This window comes from Necator americanus, chromosome X (genome assembly GCF_031761385.1).
Source record: "Necator americanus strain Aroian chromosome X, whole genome shotgun sequence".
NCBI classification, from domain to species: domain Eukaryota; kingdom Metazoa; phylum Nematoda; class Chromadorea; order Rhabditida; family Ancylostomatidae; genus Necator; species Necator americanus.
In genome coordinates this window covers 20,197,478-20,220,643 of record NC_087376.1, presented here as the reverse complement: position 1 = coordinate 20,220,643, position 23,166 = coordinate 20,197,478, and the positions used below count along the sequence as shown (strand labels likewise).

The 23,166-nt window shown below is 44.4% G+C and overlaps 6 protein-coding genes across 9 annotated transcripts in view; 3 read left to right on the top strand and 3 right to left on the bottom strand.

Moving 5' to 3' along the window:
- Positions 1-467: 467 nt before the first annotated feature.
- On the top strand, positions 468-3,311 carry RB195_024360 (uncharacterized protein; the record flags this gene model as incomplete). The annotated part of the gene is made up of 1 exon (XM_064212103.1): positions 468-3,311. One exon carries the CDS (start codon positions 468-470, stop codon positions 3,309-3,311), a length of 2,844 nt encoding a protein of 947 aa, XP_064067984.1.
- A 640-nt stretch (positions 3,312-3,951) lies between these two features.
- RB195_024359 (uncharacterized protein) lies at positions 3,952-5,141 on the bottom strand (the record flags this gene model as incomplete). The annotated part of the gene is made up of 3 exons (XM_064212102.1): positions 3,952-4,117; positions 4,164-4,364; positions 4,960-5,141. 3 exons carry the CDS (start codon positions 5,139-5,141, stop codon positions 3,952-3,954), a joined length of 549 nt encoding a protein of 182 aa, XP_064067983.1.
- Positions 4,458-23,166, bottom strand: part of RB195_024351 (uncharacterized protein) — a gene marked incomplete at both ends in the record, with an annotated part of 82,117 nt that continues 63,408 nt past the window's right edge. The window contains 10 exons of one of the 2 annotated variants that reach the window (XM_064212092.1): positions 4,458-4,911; positions 4,960-5,131; positions 5,223-5,580; positions 5,835-5,961; positions 6,028-6,461; positions 6,508-6,759; positions 13,042-13,171; positions 13,235-13,437; positions 16,276-16,423; positions 16,480-16,565. In XM_064212092.1, coding sequence (XP_064067974.1) covers positions 4,458-4,911; positions 4,960-5,131; positions 5,223-5,580; positions 5,835-5,961; positions 6,028-6,461; positions 6,508-6,759; positions 13,042-13,171; positions 13,235-13,437; positions 16,276-16,423; positions 16,480-16,565 — 2,364 coding nt within the window. Of the gene's footprint in view, positions 4,912-4,959; positions 5,132-5,222; positions 5,581-5,834; positions 5,962-6,026; positions 6,462-6,507; positions 6,804-8,354; positions 8,434-13,041; positions 13,172-13,234; positions 13,438-16,275; positions 16,424-16,479; positions 16,566-18,395; positions 18,507-23,166 lie in introns of those variants that run through there. The other variant, XM_064212088.1, reaches the window with a different exon arrangement.
- On the top strand, positions 18,618-21,114 carry RB195_024358 (uncharacterized protein; the record flags this gene model as incomplete). 2 transcript variants are annotated; one of them, XM_064212101.1, is made up of 3 exons in its annotated part: positions 18,618-18,686; positions 20,748-20,890; positions 20,955-21,114. In XM_064212101.1, 3 exons carry the CDS (start codon positions 18,618-18,620, stop codon positions 21,112-21,114), a joined length of 372 nt encoding a protein of 123 aa, XP_064067980.1. The 2 variants fall into 2 exon arrangements, with proteins under 2 accessions (XP_064067980.1, XP_064067981.1); XM_064212100.1 differs by lacking the exon at positions 18,618-18,686 and having other exon boundaries at positions 20,751-20,993.
- On the bottom strand, positions 21,266-21,670 carry RB195_024357 (uncharacterized protein; the record flags this gene model as incomplete). 2 transcript variants are annotated; one of them, XM_064212098.1, is made up of 1 exon in its annotated part: positions 21,266-21,670. In XM_064212098.1, the coding sequence occupies one exon, from the start codon at positions 21,668-21,670 to the stop codon at positions 21,266-21,268; it is 405 nt and encodes a 134-aa protein (XP_064067978.1). The 2 variants fall into 2 exon arrangements, with proteins under 2 accessions (XP_064067978.1, XP_064067979.1); XM_064212099.1 differs by having other exon boundaries at positions 21,266-21,583.
- RB195_024356 (uncharacterized protein) lies at positions 22,153-22,497 on the top strand (the record flags this gene model as incomplete). Its single annotated transcript, XM_064212097.1, has 1 exon — positions 22,153-22,497. The coding sequence occupies one exon, from the start codon at positions 22,153-22,155 to the stop codon at positions 22,495-22,497; it is 345 nt and encodes a 114-aa protein (XP_064067977.1).

Here is a 23,166-nt window from a genome sequence, read left to right as displayed (position 1 = left end):
AGAGGGATCACAGCCGGTTAGTCGCGAGGCTACGTGGCGCGTCCCCGGGTGGCGGATAGGGGGCTAATCGCGGACCAAAAGCGACCTTGCGCTTGCCCAGAGACGCAGGTGGATTCAGGGGATGGACTCCCTGTTTCTGCTGAGCCAGGACTGACTCATGACATCCTTGTATCCCGCACGTCGGTCCGGCCAAAAGCCTGCAATCAAGTGACTGGGAGGTGCAAGGGAGGCGGTTTGGAGTCGCCTCCAACAAATAAGCTCCACATGTCCACACCGGGAGAACGAAAGTTCTCCCAGAAACTCATGGGACTAGAGGCTTGCAACCTGCCCATGGGTTTTAAAATTTTTAAGCAAAACACAGTAATAGAAAAGAGTCTCCTGATTCCGGAGGAAAGCCTGGTACGGTAGCGCCAGGTAGGACGGGGTTGCAGGAGTCATGTAGGCTACCAAAACGGAAAAGGACTAGGATGGCGATCTGTACTTATAACGCACGTACGCTTGCATCGGAAGCGGCCATCGAAGATCTGATGATGCAAGCCAAGAAGATCAAGTACGACGTCATCGGACTGACCGAGACGAGACGACATAACCCTCTCAACGCCGTATATGAATCTGGAGAAGAACTGTTCTTAGGAACATGCGACAGTAGAGGTGTTGGTGGAGTTGGCGTCCTCGTCAACACGAGTATGGCAAAGAACATCGACTCTTTTGAACAACTTACGACCCGAATCGGACGTCTGCGGATGAGAAGATGTGGCCCAATACCAGCTTTGACTATCTTCGTCGTTTACGCTCCAAGATCAAGCTACGAAGAAGAAGAAGAAGTGGAAGCTTTCTATATGGACCTGGAGAAGTTCTACCAAGAAGATCATGCCTTCTACAAGGTCATAGTTGGCGATTTCAACGCTAAGGTTGGCCCAAGAAGAACGCCGGAGGAACTTCACATCGGGACCCACGGCCTACAATGGAATGACCAGGGAGAGAGGCTCTCCGAGTTCATCATGACGACTAAAACCATCCATGGGAACTCGCAATTTCAGAAGCCCTCTTCTTTACGCTGGACGTGGGAGTCACCCGGTGGAGGGTACCGTAATGAGATAGACCACATCATCGTCAATAAAAGGTTCTGCCTGACGGACGTCGGTGTTGTACCAAAGTTCTATACGGGATCGGACCATCGCCTCCTCCGAGGAAGATTTTCCTTCACAAGGAGAGCAGAGAAAGCCGCCAAGTTCAGAGAGAGAAATCCCAGGACTACCATCAACTGGGATCTCTTCGCTACGCTAGCCGGCTTTTGGGAAGATTCCGCAATGGACAACATCGACGAGGAATATGACCGGCTTGTCGAACACCTTCACGACTGCGCGAAGAAGGCTGAGAGTTTTAAAACCACCAAGAGGCGCCTGTCTCTTGAAACTCTTGAGCTGATACGCCAGCGTGGAGCAGCACGAGCCGCAGGGAACCAAGAACTCACGTCCGAGCACGCAAGGCTTTGCAGAGAGGCGATAAAGGAAGACCTTAAAGAGAGAAGAGCAGAAATGCTGGCTGAAGCTGCAGAACTGGGGAAAAGCATCCGCTATGCCCGTCGAAACTTCGCCAGTCGCAAGACGAGGATGACTGCTCTCCGGAACCCAAAGGGAACAGCCATTGCATCGAGAAGGGGGATGGAGAAAATCATCTACGACTTCTACTCTGATCTCTTCGACAGCCATGTCCACTTGCCTCCTCACCATCTGAGGGAAGATGGACAAGTCATTCCAGAGGTTCTCCCGTCCGAAGTACGACACGCTATCATGTCGGTAAGAAATCGTACGGCACCCGGTCCCGACAGAATAAGACCAGAACACCTGAAGAGCCTTCCGCCAGTACTCATCAACACCCTGGCGAGGCTCTTTACACGTTATCTGTCGGAATGCAAGGTTCCTAAACAGTGGAAGACCAGCAAGACCGTGTTGTTGTATAAAAAGGGAGATCCACATGACATCGGCAACTATCGCCCAATCTGCCTACTGTCCGTCATCTACAAGCTCTTTACAAGAGTAATCCTTAATAGGATTGAAAAAGTCTTGGATGAAGGACAGCCATGCGAGCAAGCAGGGTTTCGAAAAGGATTCAGCACGATTGACCACATTCACACTGTTTCGAAACTCATCGAGGTATCAGGAGAGTACAAGATGCCGCTCTGTCTCACCTTCATCGACTTAAAGAAGGCCTTCGACTCAGTTGAGACGGAAGCGGTCGTGGAAGCCTTGGACAACCAAGGCGTCCTTACTCAATATATAAAGGTACTTCGAGAGTTGTACAGTAACTTCACGACAGGAATTTCGCCATTCTACAAGAACATCATCATTGACGTGAAGAGGGGGGTCCGACAGGGTGATACAATTTCACCCAAAATATTCACAGCCACCCTCGAGAACGCAATGCGAAAGTTGGAATGGGACGACATGGGAGTGAAGGTTGATGGTCGGCAGCTACACCATTTGCGCTTTGCTGATGACATCGTACTGGTAACACCTAGCATCAGCCAAGCGGAACGAATGCTGACCGAATTCGACGAAACATGTGGATGCATCGGTCTTCAGCTGAATCTACAAAAGACGATGTTCATGCGGAACGGATGGGTCTCGGATGCCCCATTCACGCTCAACGGAACGAACATATCCGAGTGCACCAGCTACGTTTATCTGGGTCGGGAACTGAACATGATGAACGACCTGACCCCCGAGCTGGGCAGGAGGAGACGAGCGGCTTGGGGAGCGTACAAGAGCATCGAGGATGTAGTGAAGAAGACCAGGAACACCCGGCTCCGTGCTCACCTCTTCAACACCACCGTACTTCCTGCTTTGACCTATGCTTCGGAAACCTGGGCATTTCGCAAGCAGGAAGAAAACGCGGTGAGCGTCATTGAACGCGCAATTGAGAGAGTGATGCTAGGAGTATCCCGTTTCACGCAAGTGAGGGACGGGATTCGAAGTTCTCTCCTACGTCAGCGATCGAAGATTAGAGACGCCGCCGCGTTTGCCAAGGAAAGTAAAATAAGGTGGGCCGGACACGTGATGCGCTTTAATGACAACCGTTGGACCAGAGCCGTGAGCGACTGGGTTCCCCACGATATTAAGCGCACTACAGGAAGACCGCCGACCCGATGGTCAGATTTCTTCACGAAGTCCTTGAAAGAAAAATATGATGCTCTTCGTGTCCCACGCGAAAGGAGGAACCACTGGGCTGCTCTGGCACGCGATCGGGACAAATGGAAGAATTACTGGCGCCCGCTCGACCAGTTCGAAGATCAACGGGAGTCAAGGTGATCAAGGTGATCAAGGTGACTGACCTATAACTTTTATAACTTATATGTTCAATGTGGGGGAACAAAAAGGACCTACTATATACTCAATAGTAGTTAAAGGATCCAGCGAAAGAGAAATTCTGGGAAAAATTCTTACAGCAGATCTGTCAAAACGGTCTAACATTTCAAGCATTTCTGTTGACTTCATTCCACTTTGGTCTGCGTTTATTAAGTAATCCATAGAGCTATGATTATCTCTTATTACGAATCATGAAGAGCAACTGATCACCAAACATGGATATGAGAGCTGCCGCGGAACTTAGTACGCGCGTTCAAATGAATACTCTACAGAACCTCGTGTTCCTGGCTAGCAAGGTCTTTCCCATAACTCATTTCCCATTAGTATTGAAGTGTTGTGGTGTGGTCTGAAATGGCGCTTAAGCTTAGGGGTAAATACATCAGATTATAGACAGGTGCAGCGCAGTCGGTAAGAGGTTCAACTGCACTACCGATAATTGGAAACCGTCCTAGTGTTGAGCAAGCCTTTCATCCCTCCAATTTAGATAAGTCGGCTATCAGACTTGTCCAGAAGGGAAAAAACAGTGATTTGACACATCGGTTCGCCGCACAAGTTGTAAGGCTACACACTTGACTTGCTTGGCTTATTCGGCGGGCTGATGACATCGACTGACGCGATTACCCGCATCTTCGTCGAGCTGTGTCGTCCTTGAACACGGCTCTGCCCAATCTTTTCGATCTTCTGCGAGAGCTTGCACGAAATGAATCCATTCGTCGTTATTCCATATCACGCGAAACTTTACGTCTCTCCTGAATTGCTATCCACGCCGAGCATCCTCAAGTCCTCTCTCATCACCTCAGTTCAGAGCTTTCGTCTTCGGCCAACTTTTCCAGCTTGAGCCCGATAAACTCCTCGACACTCGTTGACCAAGGCGATCTGCTGGTGCCCTTAATATACGGCCAAAGAAGCGAAGACGATTTTCTGTAGCTATTTTCGATGGCGGTGCAAGATGTTGATATCTTACACGTGTCATCCGCCGGCACACCATATCCACTTCTGAGTAATGTTCTTCGTTATGGCACAAAATAGATCAAAAATAGTCAAGCATCCCTCTAAGCAGCTCTCTTTCCTTGCAATCAAGCCTCTACATCATTGTAGACGGTGCTGCCCAATCATGATAGGGCGAATTGCGGATAGGTAAACTCGCAGCTTGACTTCCTTGCTGATGGGGGTCGACCACAGGCAATTCGATAAAGAGTTGAATGCGGAAATGGTCTTGGCGCATCTTTGCTGAATATCTTTCTCGTAGTTGTCGTTGTTCTTCAGCATACAACCCAGATAACAGAAGTTATCGACGAGTTCAATTGGTTGTCCGTCCACCCTGATTCCCGTCCGACGTCTCGAAAAGACCTCTATCTGCTTGCATTTATCAAGGCGTAGACGTAATCTATAGGCAGCAGCCAACTTCGATACAAGCTTGACAACATGTTGAAGTTTCGTAGTGCTTTTTGTGAATATAACAACATCGTCGGCGGGCTCGAGATCAGTCAAGGGGCACCCTGATGGTGTTGAGACGATGTCGGCAGGACACTGATCGACTGTTCTTCGTGATGGCGAAGTTGAACAGAAAGGATCCTACCCCTTGTCTTACCCCGGTTCAAACGGTGTTGCATATCCGACTGGTGTTCGAACTGCAGCAGTTGTTCGTTCATTCATGTCATCAAGCAAACGAACGAACTTTCCTGGTACTCCATCGGCGCGGAGCGCATTGAGAAGACGGCCTCGATGAGGAGAGTCGAAAGCGGCTTCAAACTCCAGAAATGCTAAATGCATTAGCTTCGGATACCGCTGCCAGAGTTCGATCACTCTCAACAACGAACACCTAGACATTCGTAGATCGGCCAGGACAAAAACCAGCTTGCTCGTCTCGCGTTGTTTCTTCGCGATGTTTAATAAGTCGGTCCAGGATAATCCGCTCCAAAACGTGCATAATACGCAACAAGGAGATTTCTCGATAATTCCTAGGGTCCGTGACGGATAATTTTTTGTGGAGAGGAATTACGATAGCGTATCTCGAATTAGCTATCCTATCGTTGATCCATATTGATCTTCGTTGCAAGAAGATTTTGGTCATCTCGCGAATCCCAGACGGAGGAAGATACTCCAGCATTTCTGCGCTAATTCTGTCAACTATACCAAATTTGCCGTTTTTCGTCTTTTGGATACAAACCAGAACTTCCGACTCATTCGGTTGTTCCTCGCATATGTTGGCCTATGAACGTGCTCGAATTCAGCAGCTGACGGCCCTTGCCGGTTCAGTAAGGTCTTGAAGTGGTCCTTCCAAATTGGAAACGTTGCTTCGCCGACAGCTTTTCCACTGGAGGTGTTGAGGACTGGAGAACACCTTTTCTTTTGCAGCATCCTGGATGCACCTTATAAACGCATTGCAATCCTTTTCCGTACTCCAACATGAATAGACGCACGTTGGCAAAATTTCGTTCTGCATTCTTCGTCTTTTACACCTACTGTGTCGATTTTAGGATGAAGAGCTACTCGGTTTCTATTGTGGAACCGTACAGTGAAGCCGAGGAGAACTGGACGGTGGCCACTGATATTCGACGTGCGCTCCGCTGGATAATACATAATACATCCGCTAGATAACACATACATTATGCATAATACACGCTAGATAACAGCGCCAGATTTTCGGATATCCGACTATTGGATGTTCCTCGTCAGAACGTAGTCGAGCTGAAGTTTGAAAGTCCTCATCTTCCGCTTGCGCTGCTCTTCACGCGGTGAACGGGTTGAACCCTGCCAAGCGAGCTGATGATTCCTTTCACACGTGGAAGCGATGATAAGGCCAGTCTGCTCACATATGTCAACCAGACAATCACCGTTGTCCGATGTGCGCTCCGCTAGATAATAAAATTCGGATTGTTGCTGGAGTCTTATCTTCGCATTTGCGTCGATTCCGACAATGACCACCTCCTGGTTTTGTATTTTGGACAACAACGCATTGAGTTCATCATAGAAGGTGTTGTCCTCAGGTGTTTCCGTAGATGCGTGGGCACTTACGACCCAGAGTTTACGTCCTTTGCGATCCCGCAGTCGTACGAATGCGTGTCTAGACAACGTTTCCAAATTCCTCCACTAGGTTGTTGTAATCGTTCCTCACAGCTATCGCACAGCCACCTACTTTGTTCTCATCAGCATCGCCGCAGTATATGGTGTAATTTTCGATGCTGATGACGGGCCGATCCCTCATGCGTGTTTCCTGCAGTGCAGCAAAAGGCACACAGAGATATCGCAGAAGTCTGGATAGAGCGGCTTGTTGGAGTTCATTCGACAGCGTTCGGGAGTTCAGCGTGACAAAACGAATGGTTGTTGCCAAAGATTCCATGTTCCCTTCAGGCAGCTGAACTTTCAGGTTGTGGGCTTTGGCGATGTGCTGGACGACAGCACCTTTTGCAATGTATGGGAGTCTTTCGCCATCTAACAATGCAGGTTACATATGTCATAAGTTTCCAACGCGTACACTCGGACGTCTGATTGCGTTTAGTTACACCAGAGCCACCACGAGCAGGTAGCAATCAGACTTCTATACGCAGTCCGCCGTGACCAACGCCCTGCATTTTACCTTTAACCTTTACTGTAGATTAGACGGAAGTTGTAATCACATGACTGCGGCTTTTAGAACCGGATCATTTGTGTCGCCTGCATGTTTTCTAACAACATTTATTTGACTCGAGCGATATCAGTCAATTTCCGTGACATCATGGATTTGCTGAATGTACTGATTCAGGATGTTACATCAAAGAAGAAGAGTCTACCCTTCAACAGTCAATCTTACAAACATTAAAAACATTTATTCAAAAACAAATAATTATCGGTGACATCTCACTTTCATTGAAGGACGAATTAAGATATCCTTATTGTAAACATCTCATTCGCCTATTTGCTACCACTTTTAACCAAAAACCATCTAAGGAGTTGTTGTCACGTGTTCACATTAGAAGAATAGTCGAAAAAATGTTAGCTGTTCTTGATATTACACATACGCAAGCCTACAACTTATTTACAAAACTTTACGCTTTTCATAAGTTAAATAGCAAACATAACACTAATTTTGTAAACAACATTATTTTCACGTAAACAAAAAGCACTACATTGGTTTTAAACAATGCTGCATGTAATTGGGTGCGAGAGAAGAGGGGTCCGCGAAAATTGGCTGGCAGTCGCTGACCCTCCTGAAACGCTGTGCACCTCCGCGCAGTTACGGCTACAGCTCTACCAATGGGGGGAGGGGTAACACCGCCTGGAATCATCCACACCCGCCTCCACCCCTTCTTGTCTTTGAATTAACGCTGTTAAACTACGATTTGCAAAGAGAAAAACCAGAGAGGAGTAGAAAGCGAATTCACGCAGCAAGTTGAGATATATGAACCCCTCTGAAGTCGATAAATTGTTAGCAGACATGCCTAAGAGGATAAAACATTTACTTGTCGGCTGGAGTCCGCAAGTCATAGTATATGCCAATATGCGCTCATTAAACCTCAAAGATTCGAACTGCGTTGAAGCATCCTTAGAGGTTCTTCTCCTTAGTGACCGTTGGATTGTCACTCAAGACGAATGAGATCTACGCACATTGCAATCTCCTTAAGTACTGATGTCTGGATAGTGGTTCACTAGTCCCGATAGTCGGTGAGAATGGTCAGTTTGTTTTCCTTTCGGAATTCCTGCGTAGTGTGCTTAGAACGACATCGAGACTTGGCAAGGAAAGAGAAATTTGAAGGGATATACATAGCTCAAAGCTCATCAAGCGCTTCGAACCATTTTCAGACCTTTAGCAAAGACGTGTTTGTCGAAGCGCCAAGCCAAATACATAGCTTCACCAAGACCTCCTTAGTATAACAAGAAACATAAGTACAGTTCCTAACGCCGAGTTTTCAAGAAGAGAGGACTTCGAAATAGTTCCACTCACTTTTTAAACGATATTTCGCTTATCGGTACTTCCTTTTTGTTTACATCGCAAGAGCTGCAAACCTGGCGGGGCATCGGCCTCACGGAGTGCGAGAAGAGCTGTTGTGGCGATTACGACACTGTCTGGAGCCGCACAGCGCAACTATTAACTAAGTGTTCATTAACTTTCTGGATATGCAACGGTACATCAAATAGGCATCACCTGAGCGCATCCTCCATGTAATTTATTTGGTGTACACAAAATGTTTTATGTATCAGGATGATTCCTTTGCATTAGCATACCCTTACACCTCACAGATCTCAATAGCTTTGATAACTATTTTTCATAAATTGAATATCAATAAGAAATGTACTAAAGACCAAAAAAGAAAAGGGCCAATCGTTCAAGGAACGCTGCAAATTCTCGAGATCGGAAATCGGGAGATAGGAAGTCGAAAAACAACTTGAGTCTGGTAGTTTTTAGGATGTTTTTTGAACCTTTGAAAGGATTATTCGAATGCCCGAAACAGATGATAATTTGAGAGGACTGCGACCCTTCGCAGTTGCATTTTTCGGAGTAGTATATATATCCTAAGTGACCATGTCATTGATGTTGAGTAGCCCTAAAACAGCATCACGGCGTGAGCCCTAGAAAGAGCACACCAAAACTTTGGAGACGGCTAAACTGTTTCTGCTACAGCAACAATTCTCTTTGCAAAGGCTATACGGGAATGTAAGGTGGGCAGTGATGATATTGCTAATGCGTTGTTGCTGCTGGTTGGTGCCCACATGCCAAATTCTACTTGTGAAAAATGACTCAATAATATCGTTCATAAATCCCGAAATACTAAGCGTCTTTTTTGGATCGCGGAACGCTTTTATATTCTCTGCTAGAAAGCTCCAAACACACTAGCAACACTGTGTTTTCCTTTTTATTCTTGAAGTAAGTTCTTTAAGAATTGCACTATTTGAACGAAGAAAAAAGTATTTTCTGATGTTCTCATCAGATAACATTTCCAGATCATCGGATCACTTAAACTCCGGTTATTTTGCTCTACCTCAAGGAAACGTCGTTCCGCTTCCACTTATTTTGACGGGATATTGTAAGGGTGCATGTAAAGAGGGTCGTATCGGGTTTTCAAGCATGCCTCGATCATGCCTAGGCGGAACAATTAGGGACGCGTCCTGTGGAGATTCACAGTCGTTGCTACCCTGAAAGCTGACTCTGCCTATCTACCGGTGACCGTGCGTTGCATAACCGGCTAGGATATAGTTTTAATTGATTTCTTTGAGCTGTAGCCAAGATTGGTACTGATCGTCTTTATTTAACAACGGCTAACGTTTCGGCGTTATCGTCTTCGTCAGAGCCTGGAAAACTCAAAGCCATTAGTGACTTATCCCCTCAAGCGCCTCATCACCCTACAGAAAGCACTCAAACGGTGAGCAAACTCAACAGCAACACATAGGCTAGTACTTACCTCATTAGCTAGACCTGTTAACACAGCAGACCACCACGTACCACAACTACGAGTCACAAGGGTTTTATATAGGGACCTCACGGCCCGCTCCGTAGATCAAAACCCGCATAGGTCTTGATATGGGGATAAATCGTTTGTAATCGCAATGCACTCATCCTTCTTGTTCATTTTTGGACTTTTGGCGGTTATCCAAAAGGCCTCTAGTGTTCTGCGTGCTGTGATTTCGGACTCGTAGGATAATATACGAACTTCTACCTCTACTTCGGAGTCTGGATGACATATTCTACGGTGTGCTCCAGTGGAGTGAAGGTTTTTGATTTTGCGAGTCCATCTAGATGCTCCTTGACCCTAATACACAGTGGGCGTCCCGTTTCTCCGATATAATCGTCACCGCACAACCTGCACGTGATACGATACACCATTCCTGATATCACGCAATCACCCTCTCTGCCATACGGGCAAACTGCAGCTGGAAGTTGTGCAGAGTCGATCATACACACTGTTACGTACCAGCTGACCCTTGAGGTTTGCTGGAGGTATTTCCACAACCCTCACGTCATTCTGTAGACCCGCTTTTCGTAGACAGCCCCGTACTGCTCTACTCATATCATCAGATATTATATATAAGGTAAACAGAAAGGGATCTTTTCTGGGCCATCCACTACGTTGGGTCTTCGAGAGGGATACCGTGCTTGTCGGGTAGCACCATCTCCAGTTGGGTACCCATTGGACATTGCTACTTTAGTCTAGCTAATGAGGTAAGTACTAGCCTATGTGTTGCTGTTGAGTTTGCCTACCGTTTGAGTGCTTTCTGTAGGGTGATGAGGCACTAGAGGGGATAAGTCACTAATGGCTTTGAGTTTTCCAGGCTCTGACGAAGACGATAACGCCGAAACGTTAGCCGTTGTTAAATAAAGACGATCAATACCAATCTTGGCTACAGCTCAAAGAAATCAATTAAAACTACGTTTCAACATGCCGAGATTAAAAGACAGTCGAACATGGGCAATACTCAGATACATAACATAGGCTAGGATATAATTCACGAGCAAATGAATCTTTTTTGAAAATCCGACTCATCCCGTGGAACTTTCTGATGAGAACTTTGAGAAATATTGTGATGTAAGATGATTTCAAATTTCTAGGCGTATCAGAAGCAAGAGAAACCCTCACGCAAAATATGAGAAAAGGATGCATCTAATATAGCTCAAAATTACGTATATGAAAATTTTCGTTGAAAACGGGACATCCCAGCTGTCAAAAGTAACGGGGTGAAGATTATTGAAGTACTGTAAGTTCCAAGCTTTGTGTGGTCTAAGTTGTTTCCATGTGAAACTTTCGAATAATGGTGGTACTTGTGAAACAAGTAAAGGAATAGGAGTGGAAGAAAGTAATAAAAAGCTGGTTGTGTGAATGGTATGTAGGTGTTTAAGAGAAGGACCTTCTGCATCTCTGATCTCTTGGAACAAAAAAAGAGTCCATTTGTTAGGGTTTCTATACTTCCTGTAGTAACATCTATTCAAAGTTCCTTCCTTCTCTCTATTAGTAGATCACCACACAAAATACCAAGTAGAATTAAGTACACTCTTTTCAATTGAACCCAAAATTCCAACAAATCTCACCATTCTTCTTTTCATATTTCTTCGTAACTGTGTAGTTCTCTGCATATCATTGGGCAGAAGAGTGTCCAAGGAGGTTGTCAGCTTCTTCACTAACGACTAGAGCATGGCTATGGCGAAGAAAGTTTACGTCTCCCCTGACACATCCACTGGACACGTAATGTCTTGGAGTCATTCGCCAAAAACCCTACGGGTGCCATTTTACGTTCGCAAAGCATAGCCTTATTACGTCCTGTTCACAGCGCAAGGTATTAAGTGAGTTACATCACTGGTATGAAAGTGGTTATATGTAAATTGCCAAAAGCACGCATTTCAAAAGTAAGGACGATCAAAAGGTTGCGCGTAAGTGTTTTAAATGTGCAAAAAGTTAAATGCAAGCTTTGTATGGTTGGATACAACTTTTAAAAAGCATAAGAACATACATGTTACCTGTGAAAAATCCGGACTTTTGTATTCATGCTGTAAAAAGTTTGAAATCTCGCAAGTCTGAGAAGCGTATTTCTTCATCGAAGTAACATGCATAGCGTCTTGCGAGGTATACAAACCAATTGTTACCGAGAGTTGCATGTTTCATCATGTCATAACGTATGAGATAATGGTGATGTCCCGTGGAGAATTCCGCGTTCTAGCGGATTAAAACAATCCGAAGAGAAACTCCAACAAGAACAACCCTCAAATGCGAAGATTATTCCTTCTTTTGTAAAATACCAAGCACTATATGTATATTCTGCACGTAAACAGCTCATCGAAAAACGTTTACTGCGAGCCATCATCAAATCTTTTGCCTCTGGGTGGTTTGTATTCAACATTATCTGAAAGTCCAGTAAGAATGTACATGCAACGAAAGTGAAGTCTCCACTTTATTTTAAATAATTTCACAGATAGTAAAAAAAAAACTCCTGAATTATAAGTACTATAATGCAGACAAAAGAAATAGCAGACCAAAATGTAGCCCAAGGCAACAGAAGTATTCCAAAATTCACCACAACTGTCTGGTGAGAGAAGTCTATTAAGAATTGATATCCTCACTCAGTTACACCTTAGATATTTTTGATGGGATGAGTTAGACACAAAATAAAACAAGAAGGACAAGAACATATTGGATGCAGTTGGGGTTTGTCGTGTCCGTGGTTCAAAGTATGTATGTTGCATACAATGTTTGATACAGAGACAGTAAAGGTATATAGTGCCTCAAAAGAGAGATTGGATTCAACTCATTTCAGAGATCTAAGCACTAGGTGAATAACGGTGACAATGGTAGTTTTAGATAGTCTCTGCAGGAAGCGTTTGCATAATACTTGTGTTCTAAGGACACCCTCAGAATTTGTCTTGCAGAATGAAGAACTCAGTCGCACTCGCAAATTGAAATGACAAGCGTAGCGGAAGTTGTAAGGCCAGGAACTTCACCAGATCTACCTTTACGGTGATCGAAATCGGATCTGAACTTGTCTCTGACAGTTCTTTCTTTGCACTAGAAGCCTGATGCAAATGATCTCGATTGATTGTTGTGTTCGCTTTGAATAAATAGACGCAACAACAGACCGAACGTTATACATCGAAGAAGCATCACCCAAAAATTCCTCCATTTCATGTCAGGATACAATATACGTGTCACATTGCACAGCATCCAAATCTTAACTGTTATGTGGCACGCAACGTTTGCATGGAACTTACATTTGTGCTATGGTGACTCAACTGCATACGTCCTTCCTCGCGTACGTGTAGTTGGATTCCCATTTGTAACAATTGTTTGACGTGCTCCGCATTTGTAGAAGAGAAGGACCAGTCATGTAAACGTTCAGATCTTCAATAGTTTCGAATATAAATTGTTTAGGTTTAGGCACACTTGAGATTCTGAAAAACCTACGACATAATACATTGTGCGGAATGACGTGGTTTTCTTCGCTGAACGTCAAATAATTCTTCTAGGAAACTCTGGGTTCGCTCCCGAATTTCCATGGCTTCATCAGCCTCGGTAGGTCGTTGATTGGCACCGAACGGATTTGCATATATGTATGTTACGGATGAAGATGAAATATCATCTGCCCGAATAAACATGCGGCGCGGACTCTAAAAATAATCTTAGTAACAAACAAAGACACAGAGGAATTTGAAAAAAACAAAGAACCCAGGCCTGTTCAAAATGAGTAATTTCAATTCCAAAAACTCTGAGCGCTGAACGACAGTGGGCAACACTGGCACGCATAGTTTCTTACCTTCTCTATCAGGAGAATGACTTGACAACCCACTACACGGAAGTGTGAGGAAAGTCACAATACTCTTTCAAAATAATAAAATAAAGAACTTGCGATGAGCGTTCTGGAAATCAATCGCAAATTCACATCTAATACAAAAAAAAAAAACATGGCAAACAATTTAAGTACACGCTAGTATTAGTCGCGCCTTCCCCGAAATTCAACGCGATAAATTCATCAAAATTCCGATCGGTGAAGCAATGACAGTTTCCAATTTTTCATCGAATTTCGTATCCTCTAAAATGTCTGGTCCATTCTTGATTGTTTTCATCCCAGGATAACTCACTCCTTAAGCGTAAATGGCTTGCGAATCTGCTGCAATTTTTGTCTCCGATTCAATTCCCGGCGTAAATACGATAGTAGGAGCAGCATCTCTGGCCCATTTCACTTCGTGTGTTAACTAAGTGACCTCTGTCACCCAACCGAATATACGTTTCACAAAAAATGTACAAAAATGGATAACATGAAGAGAGAGAAGACAGCAACATTGCATTGCATTTTATTGCAAGCAACAATAGGACGACGGAAAAGCACACATTTCTATGCGAAACAAGAATACAACTTGTTTGAAGAAAGCGTAGTATGACTAGAGAAGCGTGAAGAAGAAATAGGAAGAGGTGGTTAAGTTAACCGTGTAAGAATACGTCGTAAATGATAAAGTGTCTGGCATTGATCAATCCGCTTTGGATGCGCCATCACGTTCACTTCAATTCAGAATTGTTTGAGGTTTACGAACGTGTAACTGCCATATACAATGACTTGCGGGGGTTGGTCGATGTGTCAAAGAAGTGTTTTTTATCCCTCAGACAAATCTAGTATCAATTTATCGACCCCGCAGAGATGAAAGGCTCTGTGAGCACTACAGCTGATTCGAACCTAAGATCGACCGTGCAAACAGTGGAACCTCTTACCGACTGCGCTACACCTGCCCTAGCTCTATAAAATAGAATGATAATAGTTATCTGCTAGGACCTCTACACCGGTTTACCTCCTCATGGTGGCGTGAAAGTGACTATAGGCGTCGAAACATAGATGCGATAGTTGGAAACGGTGCTACGACCCCTTCAGTTTTGTGCAGTTGAAGAAAGGAGCAAACATCGAGAATTTGGGATGTTTTCCAACTCCAGGAAAGCGGGGCGGCGTTTCAATAAAAAAATCCATATATACATATTGAGGGACTGAGGAAACTCTATATGCAGAATTTCTTCTTCTAGGCCCGTCTGGTTCCCTCAAAATTCAGATGGGAAATACCCAAAAATAAGTCGAAAAATTTTGACAGTAAGCAAGAACTGCCCTATATCTTGAGAAACGTTAGGGCTTACTTGTACAAGATGTCAAGTACCCGAGCCTTAGTGAACTGAAAGCAATTTCAAGACCGCTTAAACTTCAGCACGCCTAAATACCTCATTTGCAAAGTAAGAATTGACCTTTCATTTTGCAAAATAACCGGCCCTACAACATAACACTCATGACTCCGCTTCTTTTCCAGTAAAGTTTTTATGGCATTTTTCGTTGCTGTCGCACCATAGATTTGCCATTTCATTTTTAAGTCAAAAATGGCAAAAACAATCTCAGACTAAAGCTCATGGTTAAACCTATGGGTTATTGCGCTAACAGATGAGTCGTTTACATAGAATTAACTCGCCCACTCGCACTGAGCAATTCGAAAATATGAATCTCGCAACCAAGAATGTCAAATTTCAGGAACTCTACCATATTGTACGGAAGATTGCCTACTAGGTATAGCATCCTGTCCTTTTGTGGACTCTCTACCCGACCCCTTCCCCTGGTAATTTGGTATTTGGACGAAATTTGAACTTAGGATACTTGAAACTTGTATCATGATTTTGGTGATAACATAAGGAAGATCACTTTTTAGAAAAACATCTGTGATCCTATATGACATTCTCAGAGATATGTCCGGTCCATGAACCAAAAATCGCTGCAACTGACATACATATAGTCTCCTCCACGACATGAAATCTAAGAAAAATCTGGAGATATTCTGTACTTGAGAAAAATCGCACTTGGATTTTCCTTTTTTAATTTTCGAACGGGGGATCAACTTGAACACAAAACCAGTGGCTGCTAGAACGCACTCGTCATTCGGAAAGTTGGTATTTCTGTAGGGACAATCACTTCCAATCAGAAATACCAACTTTCCAATTTTTTGCGACACTGCAAGTTGACAGAGACAAAAGCTAGGAGGTTAAAAATCCCATGGAGGTTTCGCAAGCCAAGAGACAAAGCAATAAACTTCTTTAAATACAAGAAAGTTGGAATTCTGTATAAAAGACTACCATATTCGTGGTTGTCATACACCAGAACTAATGTAGATGACGTTACACTAGGTCTAGGAAAAAATTATAGGAGAATCTACGAATCGATATTTTCCGTCCCGACTAACGTACGCAAAACACCGGTGTACTTTGTATTAGGCAGCTCAGTTACAATGCATTAGATGCAAAGTTACTGATTCATCCCCTTAGAGAGATGCAGAGAGAACATGTATAAATACTGCTGTTTCTTTCAAACAGTGTGCTCGTCATTTCTGGAAAATATGAGTTGGCTTCCACACCTCAACTTTTAAGAGTTCCGGAACGACGATGGGAAAGCGTGAGGGGTACATTATAACGGCAGTAAAGAAACTCACATCATTTGGCTGAGCTCCAATACTTAGTGGGAGGAAATGAGCTTCAGTTGTCAACACGTAGTTATCAGGATCAAATAGGAGATCTCCTGGCTCCGCAAAAATCATATATAAATATTTAAACGTTTCCGAAAGAACGAACGAATCCATCCTTAAATTAATATGATGGGGCAACACATGGAAAATATATCTCAAACCGCTGTCTACCGATCTTCATGCGACATCGTACGGACATCTTTCACCCCGGCAAATCCACAGGGGACACGAACGTAATCATTTATGCTGTCCATTACCTGGAAAGATCAGCCCTGAGGTGAGGTCTTGCAAGATATAAATCACATGCCCCATCCAAAACAATGCTTCCTAACGATAAATGAGATCAGTGTGAACACCTCGTTTTTGGACTCTTGCCCGGGTATTTCTCACATAAAATACCAAATTCTAAACATAATCATTCAGAGATGCAGTCTTCCCCTCCATATACTCTCTTTACCAAAACTTTGAAGTAAAATTTGAAAATGCAGTACAATTGTCAACCCACACAGTCTTCCTTCCGTGATCCTACCCGCCCACATTCTTTCGCTAGTTGTGGGTAGTGGCAAAAAAATCTTCTAATTACATTTATTTATATCAATCCTATATTTATACTAATTCGTTTACATTTAGTACGATGTTATGTCGACCCCAGTGAGCAATGTATACAATTCTACACAACAGAAATGGAAACCAGACTAGGAGAGTAATAGATCGTGGAACTTCGGCTTCTACGCACAACCTAGGAAATAAAGTAATTCAGACAATCAGTTTTCTTTTGTCTTTACGAAGAGAGAGTTTACTTGCAAAACCAGAGGGCTTTAACGACGTCGATGATTTCACATAACAAGAAATATAAATCGAGATTGTCAATGTCACTGTGCTCGATTTTTACCATTGTGCCTCAGGCTTTGGGTCAAGATTTTCATCAATTTCTATTAACATTTAATTTAATAGCATTTAATAGCTATTTCTATTAGCATTTAATTTAATAGCATTTAATAGCAATTTCTATTAGCATTTAATTTAATAGCACTTCGGTGTTCTGCCTTCGTCCAAGACTAGAAGGCAAAAGAATGTGGAGGTGTATCCACACAGATAGTGAGTGCACCTAAAGAGCAACGGGCTACTGCTTACATTAGGTGCTGGAATTTTGTGATGAACATATAGTCACAGCTGTCAATTCAAGAGGGTTTTACATGAAGAACGATGCGCCCGATAGATTGGAATTAGCCCATGGTTTTGATTTGGAAGCAGCTCATTAGAATCGGTATGTACTCATAAGTTATGTTAATTTTGGACTTTCCTCAGGAAGTGTGAGGAAAGTCACAATACTCTTTCAAAATAATAAAATAAAGAACTTGCGATGAGCGTTCTGGAAATCAATCGCAAATTCACATCTAATACAACAAAAAAAACGGCAAACAATTTAAGTACACGCTAGTATTAGTCGCGCCTTCCCCGAAATTCAACGCGATAAATTCATCAAAATTCCGATCGGTGAAGCAATGACAGTTTCCAATTTTTCATCGAATTTCGTATCCTTTAAAATGTCCGGTCCATTCTTGATTGTTTTCATCCCAGAATAACTCACTCCTTAAGCGTAAATGGCTTGCGAATCTGCTGCAATTTTTGTCTCCGATGCAATTCCCGGCGTAAATACGATAGTAGGAGCAGCATCTCTGGCCCATTTCACTTCGTGTGTTAACTAAGTGATCTCTGTCATCCAACCGAATATACGTTTCACAAAAAATGTACAAAAATGGATAACATGAAGAGAGAGAAGACAGCAACATTGCATTGCATTTTAGTGAGAGGAGCACACATCACGCCTCACTCACACTCAGTGATCCATTCTCGAATATCTTGTGATTATACATTCACGTTCTTAGCCCTGTAGTTCTGCTTTGGCATCTTATTTGTAATTCCCGGAACGCCCCCTCGTTCATTATGAAACAGATCTGCTTGATTGGAATTTGGGTCCGCGTATACGAGTCTGACTGCCACCTACACGTGGTGGTCTTGCTTTAACAAAACGCATTCAGGCGTTCGAGTGTACGCATTGGGAAGGCACGAGCTACATAACCTACAGTGCTACATAGCGAAAGATTCCCATAACTTGCAAAGACGCGCTGTCGAAGCCCATAACCTGTAACGTCACCTGACGCCTGAGGAGCCATGGAATCTTTGGCAACAACCATTCACTTCGTCACGCTGAACTGCCGAACACTATCGAGAAAACTATAACAAACCGTCTGTCTAGGCTTCTGCGACATCTCTGTGTGCCGTTTGCTGCACTGCAGGAAACACGCATGAAAGATCGGCCCGTCATCAGCATCGAAAATTACACCATATACTGCAGCGATGCTGATGAGAAGAAAGTAAGTGGCTGTGCGACAGCTGTGAGAAACGAGTAAAACAAACTGTTGGAGGAATTTGGTTCGTCGTCTAGATGTGCCTTTGTACTACCGCAGGATAGGAGAGGACGTAAACTCTTTATCGTAAAAGCCCACGCACCTACGGAAACGGCAGAAGTGCCCACGCACCAGACAACAAGAATAAGGATGCCTTCTATCATGAACTCAAAGCGCTGATGACCAAAATACTTAGCCAACAAGTGATCACTGTCGAAATTGACGCGCAAATACAAAGACGAGCCTCGAACAACAATCCGATGTGCTAAGAAAATGGTATTATCCACCGGAGCGCACGTCGAATAACATTGACCATCTGGCTGACTTATGTGAAGAGACGGGCCCCACCATTGTTTCTACGTTTAAGATGAATCATCGACGTCATCAACTCACGCGGGAGGGATCAACCCTTTTAACGCCTAAAGTACAGCGCGAGCGGAAGATGAGGACTCTTAAACTTCAGCTCGACTATTTTCTGAAGAGGAATATTCCTCAGTGAGATATCCGAAAAAGAGCTGTTTGGAGCGTCGCATCCGACTCTGATCACTATCCAGTTCCTCTCAGCTTCAAGATTCGGTTCCACTAGAAAAATGGAGGAGTTCTTTCTCAACAGAAAACTGACTTAGTAAGTCTGAAAGAAGAAGAACGCAAAACGAAATTCCGCTAACTGTTGTTTATTCATGTTGGAGTACGGACCAAAAAGAAGCTTTGCGATGCGGAGTTCTCCACAAAGTGCATCCAGGACGTGGCAAGAAAAACGCACCCGGTTCTTTTGCCGCAGAAGAAGTTCGCCTTTGCATCTGCGGAGACAACATCCACGTACAAGTGTGTATGTGTTGCCCGCACTACTGGTCACTTCAGCCAGGAAAAGCGTCTGAGAAAGAGATTTTGTCGTCACCTGAAACGTGATAGTGAGAACGAGTGGACGGCAAGAGAGAAGGAGTTCGAAAGGGCGTGGGAACACAAGAACCCGAGAAAATCCTATGTTCTAGGAAAGCAATACAGGGACAAGATGTAGAGATGTTCGCCTGTCTTATACACTGCTAACGAAGTAACTGTCGTGGAGGCAACCCGGCACATCCGGATGGAGTATTTTAACACTTTGCCGAGCCGACAAGAGCTGTTGTGCTTGTTGCGTCGTCAACTGCAACAAGACCGCGATAACGAGTGGACGTCGAGAACGAAGGATTTGAAAAGGCGTGGGAAGACAACAACCCGCGGCAGACCTCTGCTTAACTAAAACTGTACAGCGGCAAAATGAAAAGATGTTCTCCAGACCTCAACACTGTTAATGGAGTGCCTGTTTGTGAAGCAACCTTTCCAATTTAGTGGGACCACTTCAAGATCCTGCTGAACCGGCAAGCGCCGTCAGCTCCTGAACTCAAGCACGTTCATACACCGACATATGCGATTACAGGCATCACCCTACGAATCTGGAGTGGTATGGATTTCCGATGGAGTATTCGTATACGGGATCATAGATTATTGAGAGAAGGGTGATTCCGTCCATTTCTTCTTAATTGCCGTAGAAAACGACCCGGAAGGTACGGCTCCGAGCATTCCCGCGCACTATTTTCCACAAGGATTTCGATTGGAGTGCGCCAGTCTTGTGCACGCGGGCATCTTCCGGGCCGTTTTTTACGGCAATTAGGAAGAAATGGACGGAATCACACCCCTCTCCATAATCTACTATCCCATGTACAAATACTCCACCTGAAATCCGCACCACCTCAAATTCGTGGTATGCTGTCTTTAACGAGGAACCACCGAATGAGTCGGAAGTTCTGGTCTGTTTCCAAAAGACGAAAAATATAAAATTTGGTGTAGCCGACGGAATTAGCACAGAAATGCCGAAATATCTTCCTCTTTCTGGGATTCGCGAGATGACCAAAATCTTCTCGGAACGAAGATCAATATGGATCAACGATAGGATAACTAATTCGCAGAGATACGCTATCCTTGCAGAAGACTCTGCAGAACCGGCAAGTACCGTCGGTTTATGTCTATTTCTGACAACGGTATTCTAAGATAATGCAATTAGCCTTTCTGCACTTCGAAGCCGCATTCGACTCTCCTCTTCTCAACGTGCTTCGTGATGAAGTACCACGAAAGTTCGTGTCATCGTTCGGTGTCATCCTAGTGCCATCAGGATATCCCTTGATCGACCTCGAGTACGCTAACGATGTTGTTACATTCGCGGAAAGCACTTCAGCATGTTGTCAACCCTGTATCGAGGCTGGCTGTAGCCTACGGACTACGTCTACGCTCAGATGAATGCAAGCAGTTGTGGGCCTCCTCGAGACCTCGAACAGGAACCAAGGTGAAAGGACAATCGATCGAACTTGTCGATGAGTACTGCTACCTAAGCTGTACGCCTAAGAACGGCAGCTATTAGGTTGGACAGAAAGTCTTGTCACCCATTTTTCAAAATTTCCAGAACATTCCATTTTTGGGCGGAACCCATGTTGCACCATGTTGTAGTTGTAGAACATTCTCGAAGCTTCTCCACAAAAGATATATATAGCAGGGGCCTTCCTTAACTTTAATCACGAGCTATCATCTTCATTGGATGGCGTGGCGACATTAAAGCAACGGCAGAAGGCCGCAACACCAACACCAACTTGGGCGAAGGCGCCACTACTATCAAGGCTGTCAAGCAAAGGCTCCGCCACTCTCGACGCTGTCAAAGACGATCCGGAGATCAACAACCGCATTCTTGCGACGAGCCATTCGACAGTCGTCAGTCGTCTCCAAGCCCTCGGCTCTACAGAAAAGTGCTGGCTCGATGGATCCCTCAGACCGTGACGGATGGCTCCCTGTTTACCCGGGTATCCATCTAACAAACTCTCTTTCTTCGCCCGCATCGGAAAGAGTTTCTCAAAGATCTTATTGCTGAAGATGAGAGTTGGGTTCTCTACGACTCTACAGCTCCAGAAGTTCGCGTCGGCCATTCGAGAAAAATGGCCGAACGAGCTTCGGTGCACCTCCACCACAATAACGGTAGGCCCATATAGCTAAGGAGACCCACAAAAAACTGGAGGAGCTAAGCTTGGAGACGATGCTCCATCCCGCCTGTTCTCCCGACCTTGCCCCCTCAGACTATTTCCCCCATTTATTCCAGCCCCTCAAAGCTTTCCAAGCTAAGAAAATCTTCAACAAGTTTGAAGAAGTCGAACAGGCGGTCAGCGACTTCTTCCACTCCCAGTCTCTCAAGTTCGGGGAGAAAGGGATCGGTGATCTGCCCATTAGGTGGAACACTGTTGTAGTTGATAATGGTGATTGTATTAATGACTAATTTCTATTGTAAGTTGAGTAAAGAAAAATAAAGCAGAAAAAACGACAAATGGCGGCAAGACTTTCTGTCCAGCCTAATGCAAGAAAGATATTCAACAAAGATGCGCTAAGATCACATCATCATTTAATTTCTTAAAAAATGCTTGTAGTCGAACCCCATCATCAACGCAGTCAAGCTGTGAATTTACCTATATGCAATTCGCTGCTTAGACGGCTGCTTGGCTACCTTTGGCTTAGGATATATCACAACGAAGAGCTTTACGCGGAAATTCATGCGATGAACCGGGGGATGACACGTGGAAGATATCATCATGTTGCACTGCCATCGAAAGTGGCTACAGAAAATCGTCTTCGCAATTCTAGCCAAATCAAGGAGACAGGCAAATCGCCTTGTTCAACGAGTTTTGAGGAGTTTGTCGGATTCAAGATGGAAGAGGCCATCTGGCCGAAGACGGAAGTTCTGGACTCAGGTGAGGAAAGATGACCTGAGGACACTCAGCGTCGATAGGCAATTCAGCCGGCACGTAAAGTTTCCCAGGGTATAGAATAGCGACGAACGGATTGATTTCGTGCAAACTCTCGCAGAAGATCGAGAAGGTTGGGTAAAGCTATGTTCAAGGACGGAACACCTCGACAAAGACGCTGGTAATCGCATCAGGCGAAGACACAGCCTGCCGATTAAGCTAAGTAAATCAATAGGGCTAATGCAGCTTATCCACACCTCCGCCGAGAGGGTCGTTCTTGAACATATTTTCGCCCACTGTTCTATCTTCTGGTAGAACTCGCAAAGAATTTGACGATCTGTCACTGTTCCATATTCTCCGAAATGGTACGTTCTGCCTTAACTGCCTGTCGATGTCTAGTTTCTACGAATCTTCCTTCACCACCTAGGTCCAGAACTTGCTTTAACGTTTAGGAGGTCTATCCCACTTTAAGGCTGAGAGTATCTCCAAGGCAACTTGGAAGGCGATCTGATGGTCTCTCTATGATGTGACTAAGGAAGTGAAGACGGTTTTTTGCGACTACTTCAAGGGATGCAGCAAAATGTTGATGTTTTAGGTGCACAACACCCACCTCCGAGTAGACCTCTTCGTTCTGCGACAGCATTGGCAAAAACTAGCCATACATCCGTGTGAGCAGCTTTCTTTCCTTG